We start from the raw sequence: 17,009 nt of genomic DNA on the forward strand, positions 1-17,009 counted from the left end.
TTCCCCTGTAGTCTGAGTCTGTCTCTCCTACTTAGAGCACGTGACCGCAGGGCCCTTGTACCACCTGGGCCTACTTGAAGAGGAAACTGTCAAGAATCTGCCCAATGGGAAATGAATGAATACCTGAATCAATGGTTGTACTTCCCTCGTATCTACATTTCCAACACCTCCTCTTATTCAGTCTCAGACAAATCAAAGAGCAAAACCCTGTAGAAAGTAAAGGACTTTCAGAAACACAGGAACAGGAAGAGGGAGGGAGAAAACAGGTTAACAATAAAAATTAAAAAAAAAAAAAAATCACAGGACAGGCAAAGGAAACCAGAGGAGTAGCTGACCTTCTGTATTTCACTCCTGGGATCAGGAGGGCTAAAGAATCCTGTGATTCCACAATAACATTTTAAAGTCACCATGGAACATTTTAAAATAAAAATAAAGCAAAAATTACTTAAGTCACTGAGGTAAGACCTTTTCACTGGAAAAGACCTTAGAGACAGAGGCCAGTGTTTTCAACTACAACACCAACAAATGACAATGTGTATTTTATTTCTATTTTCTTATGAGCTGATCACACTTACTGCCTTGGAATAAATCTATGACCCTACTCTTCCAAGGCAAAAATTCAAGAAAACACTATCACAAAAAAGGAGCCCAGGATATGGTGGTGACGAAGATGCCCTCCTCTCCCTGTGAGGAGAGGCGGAAAACAGTTTCTTCTGTTTCTTCCCTGTTATCCTAACCACACCCCCGACTCTCTCCTGGATTTACAAAGCAGTTCACTAAAAAACATCCTACAATCGTATTTTATTTTAATATAATAACCAAAATATCTCCTAGATTTTCAAAATAAAAAGTGATTTGTTTATAAAAAATATAAAATAACATCCATTCAGTATTTAAATGGTATTTCAAGGACTTCAACATCAGAGGAATAAACTAACAATGTACATTTGGTATTCCTCACTGACAGGAAGAGAGACAGTCAGCATTATGTGGGATTTTTAAATTTTCAAACTAAAGACAAAAATATACCATTAAACAAAAAGCATTAAAATATTATAGAGATAAAATATGTAACACATCCTTTATAACAAGAGTATTTTAATGTTAGTTTTGATGTTTTTTATAAAATTGAGAGATGCTGCCCTTTATATTGTTACATGCATAATTTATGACATGATATAAAACAAACTTTTTCTATCTATATCTTTTTTTCTATGTCTCTTTAACCAAAACAACCAGCCGAACCAAAAACTTATTTTATTTGGATACATCTGTAGATATGATGGCTGTAATTCATTGTTCAGCTAAAAATGCAATCCCATGGTACTCTTAATGATTTAGGTATACACAGCTTTAATTCTCAGAGCAGACTAAAAATAGTGATTTTAATTTATTCCTGCTGCCTAAAATTACACACAACCATGTATTTTTAAATATTTCCAGCCTATAAAAATTACTAATTTTTGCCACTTGTGTTTATCTGCATTTAGACTTTGATTTGGATAAATTAAGCTCTCAAGTGTTCCTTGCTTTATGAAACTCTGCATGTTGTACACTTCAACACAAATAAATGACTTGTACCATTAGAGGTTTAAATAATGTAATGTATTTCATGCTCAGCCTGAAGCTGGATTCCAATGAAGTTGCTAATGCACGTAATGATTAAGTGTAACTCAAATACTAACTGTGTTGTTGAAAACATGACAGGCAATAATTTGGTCTATTATATTCTGCCATTTAATTGCCTAGTACAGACATTCTCTGACACGTTATGAAGCAATGATTTACAATTATTCAAGCTGCAAAGGTCAGAAAGTGACATTATAATCATCTACATAGAGATCCCTTCTAATGCACAAAAACTAGGTAATGCCACACACACACACAAAAAGAGTTTTGCTGCATTAGTAACTTTCTATTTAAGTTTTCTTAAACCAACTAAGAATAAACAGTTCATAAGCACATTAATGCACAATAGAAAATGTCTAGAATCTTTTCATGAACCCAGAGGTGACAGATTTAGTAAATGCCCTATTCTCTCCTGATTAGGTAAGTACTACTCAACTGTTTATATACAAGATTCAAGACTAGACACAGGGAAAGCAGTCAGAAAATAATATAACCCCTAAATCATGCATACTGGGGTTTTTGTGAATAATGGCATACAAAAGTTAGGTATCATTTCCCGGGTTTACTGAAATCACAGGCTACTTACTAATTTTCTACTTAGTCTTTTTTTGTAGTAACTAGTAATGAAAAACAAAAACCATAACCCAAGAAGATCAATTTTACCCCTCTCACCCTAATGGAAAGACAATAAAATCTTCACTTTTTTAGGCACTTATTTCTATGATACTAACATGTTCAATCTGTAACAACTCAAGTGTGATAAATTATCAACACATAAAGAACAATGAGGAAAAATAATAAAATTATGTAAAACAACACTTTAATATGAGAAAAGTGAAACAGAGAGAGACCAAAAAGAGAGAGAGAGAGAAAGAGACTGAATACCAGAATATTAAAATAAAATACACTGCAAGCAATTTTTTAGAATAATGTAAGTCTGAGCAAAAGCAGAAAACAAAAGTGGCTGGGGGCTGGAAGTTACAGCTATCACATGCTAGAGAAAACAACCTAGAGAGAAAAAAAATAAGTACAAATTAAAATCAGTAACTAAAACAACAGATATTACAAAAGCAGAGAAATAAAGAAAAGGTACAGTTAAAAGGAAGGAGACAGTGGTCTACCATTACTAGCCCATAATTTAACTCCATCACTAAAAATACTTTTACTCTCAGGTTTACCATCTGTACAATGGGGTAATAAACATGAGATAAACAATCTCATGAAACTGAGATCAACAAATGAAACGACTGCTAATTAAGCTGTACACTAAAACACAGCACTGCTTAAATACTATTTATTACTGAGAGTATTATATATACACTAATGTGTGTATGTGTGTACACACACGGAGGAAGAGATTATTAAAATAAATGTAAATGAATTTAACAAAACATGGTTTCCACAATGATGTTCTTAAGCCATTGAGATTTTTAAGTTCTTGACTACTGAAAAATAGCAAAGGTAAAGATCACGGACTTAGTAAAAATGTGTTTACCTATTTTTAAATATATGTTCCCAACAAAATTATTAACTTCTACATAAGGTGCTTTCTATTATTTTTTATTTTCTCCCCCACTAAGCCCTATGTCCGACCCATAGCACATTTTCATGTTAACTATCCAACAAGTGCTAAATATAAATTCACCTATATTCTATAAAATTCCTCTTGAGGTCATGCTCAGAAGTAAGAAAAACATTAAGATACTGTAATTCAAAAAGTGCTCCTCCTAAAAGTGAAAGTAAAATGAAAGGCTTTTAAATGAAGTTATCTATAACATGTTCTTAAAACAGGGAGTGCAGAGCAATACATTTCTGAAACCTATACCCTGACATAAGCATGTAAACCATGGGTAAACAAAACTTAAATCTTGAATTCTGACTCCCAGCTAGCATTAGGAATTAGACATCGAATACAATACATTCAGCCTCTTTGGTCAAATAACTCAAATCCATGATATACTGTGGCTAAGATCTGCCGATGAGGGGGACAGAGAGATCTTAAAATTGAGCTTAAAAATTCAAAGAAGATCAGTGTAGGTTCAAACAACTGAAATAAAGTTTAAAAGGCAGTTTTTATTAAAGGAGTAGCTAATGCACAACCTTAAATTAAGCCTTAGTAAATAATATATGATACATATTTGATGAGCGTCTAAAATCTTAAAGATATGAAAAAGAAGTCATACAATTACAAATAAACTGAAACATTAATACTGAGGTCTTTTCAACAAAATGTACTGTTTGTTGTTTTCATCAATTTCACCATAGAATATAAGATTTTTTTCAAGAGGTAACTAAGGAAAAATAGTACAACACTGTGAGTAATAATTTCACTTCAAAAATGTGCCTGCCCCACTGTTTTCATATATTACTCTAACAGAACTGTTTGAAAAGCCGTTTATTTCTTACAACTCAAACAGTGAAGGGGTTATTAGTAAAATTCTAAAACAGACACTAAGATACTAACTACTGAAGAAAAGAAAACATAGTGCAAGACCTTCTGTTTGTGACAAAATTATAGAGTTAATGTTCCTGAAAGATCACTTCACCTTTTAAAGCATGATTTTTTAAAAGGTAAAATTTATAGCAATTAAAGCTAATGAAGAAATGCAGCATGAGCTGCTTGTGTTCAGGAACTAATAGGTCCACTGAGCATTTCTAAGATTATTTAGCCATCAATGATAATGAATTGACATTGTCAGAGACGTTAATGTACCAGTGCTCTCTACTGCCACTAATCTGATAGCCAATTCTCTCTTTTTTTTTTAACGTTTTTTACTTTAATTTCTAACCTACATTCTGCTCTATCCCTTTGAAACACATGGAATACAGAACAACCTATGATACTTTTTCTTTAGCATTAAAGGGTATTTAACTCATTATTGTTCTGTGTCAACTACATAGGTCGATAGGCATTCTGCAGTTTACTGAAATTCTTCAGAACTTTTAGCTTCACTGTAAAAATATCTACCCTGTACAAGTAACTGCTATGTGACTTTTAAATCAAATTTCACATAAAAAAATTAAGAGAACTATTATTTCTTGTTCAAATAAAATTCAACGACTATTGTAATTTTAAGTGATACAATTTGAGAATCTAGATTGCTTTTTCTATGTATACACACACACACGTAGACCTCTCTGACAGCCGTATAAAACTCAACATAGCTATATGTACTTATAATTCTTTACTTGGGAACCACTATATAAACCATTAGCGCAACATGCCGGTTGTACATGCTAAGCAATGAGCTAAGCAAGTGTGCACTGCTCAAATCACACAACCAAAGCCAATCAATCAGACATTGTTTTTGACGCTACATATGTCAGAAACTGCTCTTTGAAAGTTTCTTCTTCTCTTTCCAGGTTTTGGTAACGCTAATAAAAATAAAAATTCGGTTTCTAATAACATAGTATGCAAAAATTATTTACTTATTTTGCAGACACAAAGAAGAAACTGCTTATTGTCATAGCACAAATTTTCATTGGAGTCAGGGCCTTCCTCTATCCTATAACTCACATGGTAAAAACAATAAATGAGGTATCTTTTAAAATTCCAAGACCTGGAGCAATTAAATGAACCATGTGGCACTCGACCCTTGCAGCTAAAATCAGTAGCAACAAAACTCATTCTCCCACTGATGTTCAGGGGCTTCAGGGCAAAGGTTCATCTTCACTTACTTTAGCTCCAAGTCACTGAACCATCAATTCTGCCAATGAATAAATCACAGGCCATGGTTAATAAAACTGCTTGCAAAGTTATTTGCAAAACTATCTTAAGGGTCAAAAAATGCAACTGCATCCTGGGATGAAATGTACAGTCCATTAAAAAACAGAAACTGTTTTTGACTTAAAAGATATTTACACAGTAGTGCTAACCAGAAGAATCTTCCACTGAAAAAATAAACTTAATATAACATGTACGCGGCTTCCCTGGTCGTGCAGTGGTTGAGAGTCCGCCTGCCGGTGCGGGGGACGCAGGTTCATGCCCCGGTCCGGGAGGATCCTGCATGTCGCGGAGCAGCTGGGCCCGCGAGCCATGGCCGCTGAGCCCGCACGTCCGGAGCCTGTGCCCCGCAATGGGAGAGTTTTATATATATATATATATATATATATATATATATATATATATATATATATATATATATATATATATATATATATAAAAAACATGTACGCATTGCATAATTTAATTGAATCCGAAGTGTTTTGTGAATTAACCATAAGAACTGCAGGTTCCTCAGGTTTCACATAAAGTGTTTTTATACGATGCACTTATTAATTTCTCTAGCATAACAGCATTAAAATATACTTTTAATCAGAAGTAACGTATTAAAATCCAGCTCTGAATGTCCTATGATATACCATAGATGTCATGGCATTTTAAAACCTTTCAAACATTTCTGCTAAATTAATTAGTGTTGCATTAAGGCGTCTCACTGCTTCCTATTAAATGCAACACATTTGAGTGACAATTAAACATTGTGAATGATTCTTTAGAGGAAAGAGCCATTAACTAAAACAGGAAAAAAACAAGTTTTGAAATAACGTTACACAAAAACCTACATTATACACTGGATTTTTAAGCTTCATCCCTGCAATAATCAGTTCTCTGAAATTAAATCTTTTTCTGCTTTTTTCCTTATAGAATGTGTCCAATGTATCCAAAAAACCATTAATGTGATTAAAATTAAAGCGGTATAGCAAAAGAAAAGAAAACATACATATACAATCCTGAAGCTATAGTATGTATTTTTTTATGTCTTTAAATGGAATTTACACTTCTCTCTGGCAATATGAATGAACATCCTATAATTTAGTCAATTTACAGATTACAGGTTCAAATTGACCTTGTAGCCCATAAAATTGCTCATCTTCAGTACAGGATTAGAAGTGGGAGAAGAATGTCATAACTGTGTTTAAGGAATTTACCATAACAATGGAAAGAAGGATACGCATGCATAATTTTAGCCACTCTTACTCCTATCAGTTTTGAATTCTGAAACAATGGATATCCTGCACATGCTTCCTGGTTCACCACGGTAGAGACGGTTTCAATTTACTCACCCACAGACATGACACTTGTATTCCCTCATCCCAAGGTGCCTTTTGACATGGTTTCTGGCATCGCCAAGCTGAGCTGTTGCAAAATGGCATATCTTGCACTTGAATGGTTTTGATCCTAAATAAATTTAACATAAAGTATGATTTGAATTTGAATAATACATTACTGATAAAGCTTTAAAAGAGGCCCAGATCTTAAACCATACTTATAATCTAATTACAAATTTCTGTCCCCCAAATGGAATACCTGCATTCCTTTCTAACTTGAACAGACACGCATTCCACAATTATTCCACCAAGAAGACTTTAATGTTCCAATGAGTATTTCTAACTTTCAATAACATTTCTAAAATTTAAAGTCAAAGGTGATACACCTCAGCAGTACTAAGCAGATGAGATGAGCTACATAATTTCAAATATTTTTCTTACAATTCACAAAAATAGTTTTAAAAGTCATTTAACATTTTAAATGGAACATTTTTAAAACATAAATGCATACAGAGTAGCGGATGTTTCTTAAAAATATATTTATTATCAAATAAATTTCTCAGTGGCCACATCCCCGTTCCCTCATATTTCTACAGCTTTGAATTTTTTCACATTAATATTTCAGTTTTTTTCTAACATTTATCCCAAATTATTCACAATATTACTCTTTCAATACCATACAATATAAGAATATATAGTGGATAAATTATTTGCTTTTATGATCATTTTAGAGCCAAAAATCTGTGATGATTCAGCAAATCAGAATTACTGACATTATGGCTATTGTTGATTTCAAGAACATTTCAACATAAAAGGCACAGTACCAACAATTTTTTTATTTCATAAAGAAATAAGATTAATCTATACTCAAAAATGAGGAGACAAAATTATTTCAAGAGTCTACAAACTTACTGTCAGTAATAGGTAGATTCTAACTGGAAAATAGTTACTAATTGATAATCAGTACCCATATTATCAAGAAGCAACACTCTTTCAAAGTGTAACACATATATACCATTTTCTAATTCTAACCTTTAAATCCTCAAGAAAATAAAATCATTAAAAAAAACACAGTTTAAAATTGGTACAATGTTTCCAAATTTTTCATAGCATGTTTAGTACCTACTTGGTGAAGCACCTCTTCTAATAGTTAGACAGAATATGAAATATGTGAACTTTAATAAATATACAAAAAGAGCTCAAATAAAAAAGTTGCAGTAAATCATTTTTGATCAATGGAACTTTGCCCAATGCCCTTGAAAAAAAATCCTCCAAGAATACTGTGTTGAAATTGAAGCACTCAGTAAAAAATTTTAGAGTCTTAAATTTCAATTTAATTCCCAAAAGCTGACAAAAAAAGTGAAGCATTTAATTTTAATCTTCTAACAGAAATAAGTCAACAGTACTAAGCACGGGCAAAGGTGAATATTTCACAGTTCAAAGACAATGAAGCCAGATCTTCTAATACTTCCATTTCTACTGTTAGAAGTAGAGGTAAAATATATTTAGCACCTGAATGGTTGTATCTAGTCAGCTTTATATGTTTAAATGTCAAAAGCAGGTTGAGACTGCAGCTTACAGCAATCACATTCTATCAGTTACATTAGAAACTACAGTTTATTTAAATGATTCTGATAAAACTAAGCCTATCACTACTTTGAAACATTTCATCTTGACACAGCATTCTATAAAGGGACTTGTAAAAGAATAGAGTGAGAAGAACCAATTCACCTGTACTTTAAATTAAACTACATTAAAGGTAATTAGGAAATTATTAATCAACAATAACATTGGGACTCTAAACGAAGAAGATAAAGCTCTCTCAACACGTGTATTATTACAATTTTGGTGAAAGGATCCAAAATATCTCATGACTCAAGCCCTTGTGTGCTCGCTCTGCACTACAGGGTGTGAGTTCCTCTGTGTGGCAGCACACGGGCCACGGGGGCCGGACACAGACCTTCAGCGCTTTCAGTGGACTGTCCGTGGCTCCCTGGTGGAAACTGCAGTTCCTTCGGCTTTCGGCCATCACTGCTGGTGTGCTGACAACACATCCACGAGTCACCCTGTTGACTGTTTCCATGTAGAAATCACGGAGGCCCTGACTACTTTTTGTATCTTACATGCAGAGATGTGTTAACGTCTCCTTCCTGGCCATAAAAATTCTAATACTACGGGACTAGGGGTAACATTTTTCTGTATAAGAAAACAAGAAATGTCCCATTTTTTTCCTAACTGATAGCGCTTCCATTTTTAAGCCTGCTAGGCCCATTCCAAAATAAATCCAGGCATAGTATTTTTAAGGCGAAATTTGTAAGACCATATATTTCTAAATTTGTCTTTCAGGCATGTTGAGATTATTATAAACTGTCAATATTATTTTAAATAGTCCCACTCCATGCGACAGCATTACCCTCAGTAGTTTTTGTTTTGCTTTAGTTTGGCCTGTGAGGTTTTCTGAAAGGGAAAAATGAAAGAGGGTCTCTAGCTGTCTGGCACCTCACAATGTTACCTAAAGAATTCCAAAGACTTTAAAAACAAAGCCTCCCCCTCAGACCTGCACTGGCCTTCCTCAACTTCATTCACTGCCAACTGCTAGGCATACATGGACGTGACACTTAAAAAATCATAAGGAGACTTCAGGTCTTAAAGAATCAAGTAAGATGGATACAACCCATTATCTAATTAATGCTTCTCCACTCCACAATCCTCCCTACACTGAACACTTCACTGGTTCCTCTGCTCATCCATTTACTCCTTCATTCAACAAACAGCACTGAAAGCCAGCACCACATGGGAGTGAAGCAGTGAGCAAAGCAGAGGCCCTGCCCTCACTGCGCTTAAACTCGACGCACTAACTCCCCCTAACCGCCTCTTCCCAAGCTGTTCTGGCTTCTAAACTGTCACTTATTAAGGTACAAACACCACCAGCCCTAATGTTCTCCCACGTGTGGACATTTCCAAATAGCGCCAGAGACCAGCACGCTCTGAACAGGAAGTTAAGGGCTTCAGAGAGTCTTCTGACTTAATGACCTCTGGTATAGGAAATTAAAGCTCTAACTACCAGAACAATGCCGGAGAGAAAATGAACAGCTTTTCCTGTATTACTAACGCAAAGGGAAAGGAGACGCTGCACTTTCTGGTCATGTGGATGGCTTCATACCAGCGAGCACTCAGGAAAACTCTGGGAGGCTTTTTTCCCACAATCCTTGATAACCAAAACTCATTTGTTTCTTCAAGTGCTGCTTTTATCGTGTTAAGGATGGGAAGAAAAGGTTACATAAAACATATAGTAACTCACAAAATATGAAAACAGGGATTGGAAGAATAAGCCCTTTTCCAGTTAACCATTAATAACAGTCCCTGAATTACTATTTCATGGACATAAGCAAAGTATCAGAGAAGCAATTCTTTTTAAGATGCCCCCAGGATAAAAAACAAAAGGAAACAACAACGACGGCAAAAAAGCCTTGGATTAAAACCTGGATAGCAACCTCCCAGCAAAAAATGACTTGCAAAATTGAAATGTCGGCTGGCACTGGGGACTCAGGAAGAGAGCTCTTTGCGGTGCCTCAGAACACCATAAAAATGTACTTGCTGATAAGCCAACAGGAGATGTTAAAAAGTATGCTAACTTTTACTAAATGTTACAATCAATGATGTAACTTATATAAGTAGGGTTACTCTGTCACACATTGATAGTTACCTCACTTTCACATCCACATTAACTTGATTTTAAATGCAATTAATACATATAGTCAAGGAAGACTAATGGACTACATTCTGCACTTAACCTGGTGGACATTTTCAAATGGCACAAGTGACCAGTGCAAACCTATTCTGCATTGTAAACGACTAAATAAATCTTAATGGATTAAGAATGATCAGCTATCAACACACAAGGGAAATTAAGTGCTGAAATGCCTACATTGATTATTTTAAATTATTAGCCTTACTCTGTTCTTGAATTTGTATGCTTTTAGTGAGCTTTAACACATTTACAAGACTTATTGACTATAATTACAAGAGAATTCAAGTAATGGACACATCAATTATAAGCAACATGTCTTGACCAGACAGTTGCATAAAGAATTCTAAAAAGAGCTCCATTAGCATCTTCCTCTTAGTTTTATTCACTTTTATCTGCCTTAAGAGGGCATGTTAAGAAAGAACCTATTTTCTGCACACATGAACGAGCCTGATTTCTAAAACCATATCATTTCAGAAAGTGAGCGGCAACACGGTACCGACAGAGGTATTGATAAGGCCAACAAATAAGTATCTGACCTTACTCTCCAGGGGTGGTTCTACTACATGGGAAGAGCTGGGATCAAAAGTACAATGTTTATATTTACCTAGATTAACCTTATGCAGGTTGCCCTGTTACTTTCTTCAGCGAAAAACTTTTATCTATCTTTAATCACCCTAAACTATTAATAATGTTTCATACCCTTTTGTCTTCCTCCTTGTAACCGTGCACTAAGTTTCAAAAACTGCATGAATTTAAAGTATATCTTTAATAATAAGCCATTGTTTAAAAGTACAGTAAAATAAACCTTACAGTTTTAATGAAAATATGTTCATTGAAATGTGAATTTATTATTCAAATCCACTCATAAATTCAACCATGGAGACAGAACTTGTCTAAGCAGAGCACAATGATTTAGAAAAGCTGTCCATTTAAAACAAAGAATGTATGGCAGGTTTATAGAAACAGTGCAGCGAATTTTAACATAAATTTAGAATAGTGGCTTATGTATTTCCCACAAAAAGTTTTTTTAAAAAATTTCTACCTAAAATTGAACATTAAAATGGAACACTACATGTGACAGCACAGAAATTAAACCAAGTGCTACCTCCATGCAAACCAAATCCCCAGGACATATTAACTTTGAAAAGTGTTCACTAATTTTGATCCTTGAAAGCAGAATCTTGTTGCCTGGGAGTTACACTTTGGGATATAAACTATCTGGCAATGAATACATTTAAATCCCTAAAACTGTAAGAAAATTTTCATATTCCACTCCTCAAAAGCCACTTAATATGTCCTCTGAAACCCAAAGTGCCACTTAATAGACACCCTGGAAAACCAAACAACTAGGACTTAGAGACAACTGAAAAGCTGTGAGAGACAGGAATTTAACAAACGCATCAGAGGGACTAGGCTTCTTGATAAAAGAGATCTGCCAAACATCGTGCCTTTGGAATCACTAAGGCTCAATTAATTACCTTAAGAAATGTTAAGTGTCAACAAAGACTATCGCAGCGTCCAGAGCCACGGGGCAGTGGGAGGTGAACTGGGTGGAGGCCGACTGGCAAATGCAGTTAAGGACTCCACGTCTGGATGGGAACAAATGTCTGAACTCTATCACTCCTCTGCACCTGGTGGGTAAAGAGAGATTTGCTGCACTTTACTTACCTGTGTGAGTGCGAATGTGTGCTAGGAATGCCATCGAATTGCTACTGCGACACATCTTCCCACAATACTTGCAAACGTTCCCCTGATTTTCCTCTCTCTCGCGGTTGATTTGCTCAGTGTCTTCCACTATGTACTTATTCACCTCTCGGAGCAGTTCCTCATGCTGCCCTTTAATATGCAGAAATAAATTCTGTTCAGAATCAAAGGGCTCTGTACACTTGACACATTTAAAGGTGGCCCCTCCCTCGGGAAGCTCCTCAACGCTGGCCTGTTCATTTCTCATGTGACCAGCACTGGCCAAATGCTGATGGAGGTTGCTCTCCGTGTAGAACGACTTTCCACACAGCAGACAGTGGAAGTGTTTCTCTTTTGTAGGATGCTTCATGGCTATGTGAACATTCAGTCCACTCAAACCATCTGCTAAGAAGCCACAGTCATCACAACGAATTCGTGTGGATTCGGCAAAGGAACTGCCGTCGGATTTCTTCTTTTTCACACCTTGAGCACAGTCCTTTAAGGGCAACTCACTCATTCTCACTCCTGCTGCTATAAGCCCCTCTTCAGACTGGTCTAACAGGTCCCCATCTTCGGGGTTCTTTATCCTTATGATGGAAGAATCAAACCGGCCGAAACTGTACACGGCTTGTCCTTTATCATCAATACTGATTATAGTTTCATAAACATCAGTATTTTCAACGGTGCTATCAGAAGCTGGACCATCCTCTTCCAAAATTATTTTACTTTCATGTTGGGAATTCATCAGAATCTCCTTATTCTCTAGAACGGGATCTTGCAAATCCCCTGAACTCTGCACACTTCCAACTTTGTTCTGACCACTGCCACCCAGGTTGAGCTCTTCTCCAGTTGCTCTCAGCATGGTGCTCTCAGCCGAATGCTCTCCTTCTAGAGCTCCGGGGCACACACGTTTGCCAAGGACTTTATCTGCCTTGTCCCCTACGTTTCCGCCATCACTCTTGCAATGTGTGTCTGGATCACTGGCGTCATTCAACATACTGTGGTTTTTCTTTGCTGTCTCATAATTCAAAGCTGAGCTTCCTGAATTTTCATTCTGAAAGTTGCCTGGGGAGCCATAATTAGAGGAAACATTAAGGGACACCATCTCCTCCGGTTTTGTAACTTTATCCTTGGCAAGGGGCGGCTGGAAAGCTTCACAAAAGGAATGATCTCCGCTGAGATTAGATTCTTCCTCAGTCTCAATTTCTACAGAGCCAGGAGCGCAGAGTACTTTGGACATATCTAAATTAGTATTCTCATCCAAAATAGAACAATCAGCAGCATTTCTAGTTCTGAGAGTTTCAGAGGGTTGGTCTGAAATTATCTGAAATTCTTCAGAACTTTGCTGATGCTGCCCTTCAGGAATAATGATGGTTTTGGACATTTCTGCAGAACTGGCTTCTACGTTAGAAGAGTTCAGGTAAGACTGCCTTTTCATCTTATGTTTTTCTGTTGCTGCGTGCCTGGTCATCTCCCGCCGAGTCACAGCATAGTAATCACACGCCATGCAATAAAACGCAAACTCTCTTGTATGTTTCCGTTTTATGTGCAGTTCTAGAGAAGGAGAAGAGTAAGCGTTAAACTCACAGCGCGCACATTTGTTATCTCCTGTACCTGCGTCATCTCCCTGGGAGCAGGCATTGCCCTGATGGATAAGGTCCTCTGGTTGTAGAGACGTCTGTTCCTTTCTCTCAAGAATGTGACCATTAGTTTCCCCATCTGTAGAATGAAATACGTTCTCAACGTCAACTTCAACTGGATTCCTTTGCTCTAGTACTGGCTTTTCCGAAACAGAGGTGTCTGCTTCAGCTGACTCGTTGGCAGGTACATCCGAAACTGCTGAAGTGGTGTTCTTCCTACAGGCTTCAGGGTTCCCCCCTTCCGGGCCAACAATGATATCTGAACTTGGTTTTCCACTCGCTTCTATTTCTACACGTCCTTTATGTTTCTTGGTGGCACAATGACGTTCCATGTCTCCCTTAGTTACAGTATAATACTTACACACTTTGCATAAATAACTGTACTGGTGACTGTGTTTTCGTCTAATGTGCACGGTCAAGTTTGTAATACTCGAGGCCAAAAGACCGCAATGTGAACACGTCCGTGAGATGTTACCTTTAGGTCTCCCTCTCTTTGGGGCAGTGGTCAAAGTTAATTCAGCCTCTTTGGTGATTACACCAGATTGTGACAGTTCCTGGGGAAGGAGGATGCTCTTGTCGAGACAGGTGTGCTCCTGGAATTGCACACCTTCCACATGGCCTTCTATCCTTCCATTCCCAGAAATGGTAAACTCTTCTTTTTTGTCATTTGCACCTATGCAGACCCTTTCAATACATTCTTCAAAGCTTAAGCCAATATTATTTTTCTTAGCATTTTCAAGATGTTTGCTTCTCTTAATGTGTTTCTCCATTCCTTCTTTGCTCAATGAGTAAAGATTACATGCCTTACACAGAAAGTGATAGTCTTGACCATGGCGGAGTTTTATGTGTCTTGTGAGAACAGTGGAAGATCTTGTTTTATAAAAACACTTCTTACACTGAAACTGAGGCTTATTCGCATGTCTTACTTCATTTCCATGGCTGACCATGGACTGAACTGGCTCTTCCTGAGCTGCTTTTCCTGACTCACTCACAGAATCTTTTGTATTTTCTGATTCTAAAGTACTTAAAGGTAAAGTCTGTAAAACCAAATCATTGTTAAATGATTGAGAAGTCTTTGGCTGACCCAACAAGTGAATGTGCTTCTCAGTTGTCTGGTGTTCCTCCATGTCTTTCTCAGACGAGAAGCACAGATCACAAGGCGTGCAAAGGAAACCCCTACTGTGCTTTTCCTTCATGTGGTCTCTCAGGTACATTTCATTCAAGGAAGTAAAGGAACAACACTGACAACTGAGGCCGGGGGCGGTCTGCTGATGCTGGTTATTGTGCGAGTGTGCATCCAAGTCCCTCCTGGACGCACTGGAAAAGCCACATGTCTGGCAGTGAGACTGCATCTCTCCTGCGTGGCACCTCTTCCCATGGATTTCCAACTCTGTCCTGTTTGTGGCTGTGTGTCCACAGTCTGTACATGTACACAACACCTGGTCATCCGAAGGCGGCCTCACCGTCACTGAGTCAAAGGAGCATGGGAGATGGGAGCTTCTCCTGTCTTGCTTCAGGTCCTGGGTCTCTGCGGATGTGACGCACAGACCCTGGACGCTGCCACCGGTTTCTGCATGCTGAGGTGTTGACTCAGCATCACTTGCTTTCATCTGTGTTCTAAAGTGTTTCAAACACAGCCTCTGAGTTTCAGTAGTGCCTCTTTTGTTAACTCCTAAAAGAGTGAACCTTTTCTTCGCCTGGCCCCTTAGGGCGAAAGCGCCGCTGCGTCGTCGGAAGCTGCTGCCCAGCATGAGGACGTTCCGCTCAGGTCTGGGTCTTGAGGCCGTACTGACACCGTGGGCTGCCTGGAGGGTGTTTCTGGTAGATTCCAATTTCTCTAGGAGACCCTCTGAGGTGACTAAGTCTCCTAACTTTTTACTCTGGTTTTCAGGATTCCGAGGTATATCGAGGGAGGTTACATTTTCTTCAACAATCTCTACTTTTTCTGGGGAAGTATTCCTGGATGGCATCATTTCAACCAGCAACTCACTGCCACTTCCACTTTGTTTAGAAATGCTTCCTCTGAAATCTTTAAATTTGCTTCCAACGTTTCGTAATCCTTTTGAACCGCCATTCTTTGCTATTGGCTTAGACGCTCTTGGCTTTGTGCGAACACTTTTTGTTCCCATGGGACATGGCTTCTTAGGAAAAGGCTGTTTGGTTAAGATCTGTACAAACCCTCCACGAGCAGCAAGGTTCTGACGCCGGAGATGTGTTTTGCCAAGATAGTGTGCGTTCAACAGGTTCTCCTCCACACACTGAAAGCCACAGAGGTCACAAGAAAAGACCCTCTGCGGCCCATGCGCCTGCCTGACGTGCACATGTAAGGCTGCGCTGCTCTCCGCTTTGTGGCCACAGGGGCCACAGGCGTGGTCCTCAGGCTGCTGCATGTGACACTCGGCATGCTTCTCCAAATCGGAGCAGGAAACAAACGAGTGACCACACGCGCCGCACTGCAGAACTGCATCCACACTTCCGAGGGTACTGCTCGCAGGCATCTCGTTCTGGGGGAAGGGAAGCTCTCTTTCTGGATCAAGGAAAACCATTTCCTGAGCGGGCTTCTTCTCAGCGTCTGTTTCCAGAGAAGCAGCGTCCGTGGGGTTAACGTTGCAGGGGGCGGCAAAGGCACCAGGAAGACACACGCCTCCATCAGGGTCACTAAGGAGGGCCCCCACCCCTGTCCCCGCCAACGGGACACCCGCTTCTGGGCCTGAGCCCTCAGGCCTCTCTGACCCAGGGATGCCCAGCTCTCCCGACTGGAGGGGCTCTGCCTCAGCTAATTTCATTCTCTTGGAAGCGTGTTCATTTCCATCATTCCCCACGACAGCACTGTCAAAGTCTGATGACTCTAAAAAGCCTCTTTTGCTTGTGGAATTTTCAGAGGAATCTGCTATCACCGCAGATACAGGCCCACAATCTACATCACGGGGTGAACTATTTCTCCAGTCCTTTGCTTCCTTGTTTGCACTGTCATCCTCATCATTCTCTGGTTTCTTCTCAGTATCCATCACTAATAAAGGCCGACGATGCTTCTTGTGTCAGGGGTGGCTCACTGGGCACACATAACCTGGGAAGAAAATAAAAATGGTATAAAACCTTTGAACATAAAGAAAAGACACACAAGTTAGTCGAAAAGTCGACATAAAGTGACACACTAGACGAAAAATATCATAAAATTAGCCTCGAGTTCTCCTTTACATTGAGATGGATTTGATCGTGTGTGCAAAGTCCTTTATGAAATGCATGAAATCAGATTT

The 17,009-nt window shown here is 38.2% G+C and overlaps 1 protein-coding gene across 2 annotated transcripts in view; it reads right to left on the minus strand.

Annotated features, from left to right (window-relative positions):
• Positions 1-17,009, minus strand: part of ZNF407 (zinc finger protein 407) — a 430,215-nt gene that overhangs the window by 388,965 nt on the left and 24,241 nt on the right. For both annotated transcript variants that reach the window (XM_032654303.1, XM_032654304.1), the window contains exons 2-3: positions 12,098-16,819; positions 6,694-6,808 (exon numbers count right to left, since the gene is read on the minus strand). In XM_032654303.1, coding sequence (XP_032510194.1) covers positions 6,694-6,808; positions 12,098-16,760 — 4,778 coding nt within the window. In that variant the 5' untranslated portion in view covers positions 16,761-16,819. The remainder of the gene's footprint in view (positions 1-6,693; positions 6,809-12,097; positions 16,820-17,009) is intronic.

The sequence above is a fragment of the Phocoena sinus genome, chromosome 14 (genome assembly GCF_008692025.1).
Source record: "Phocoena sinus isolate mPhoSin1 chromosome 14, mPhoSin1.pri, whole genome shotgun sequence".
NCBI lineage: Eukaryota > Metazoa > Chordata > Mammalia > Artiodactyla > Phocoenidae > Phocoena > Phocoena sinus.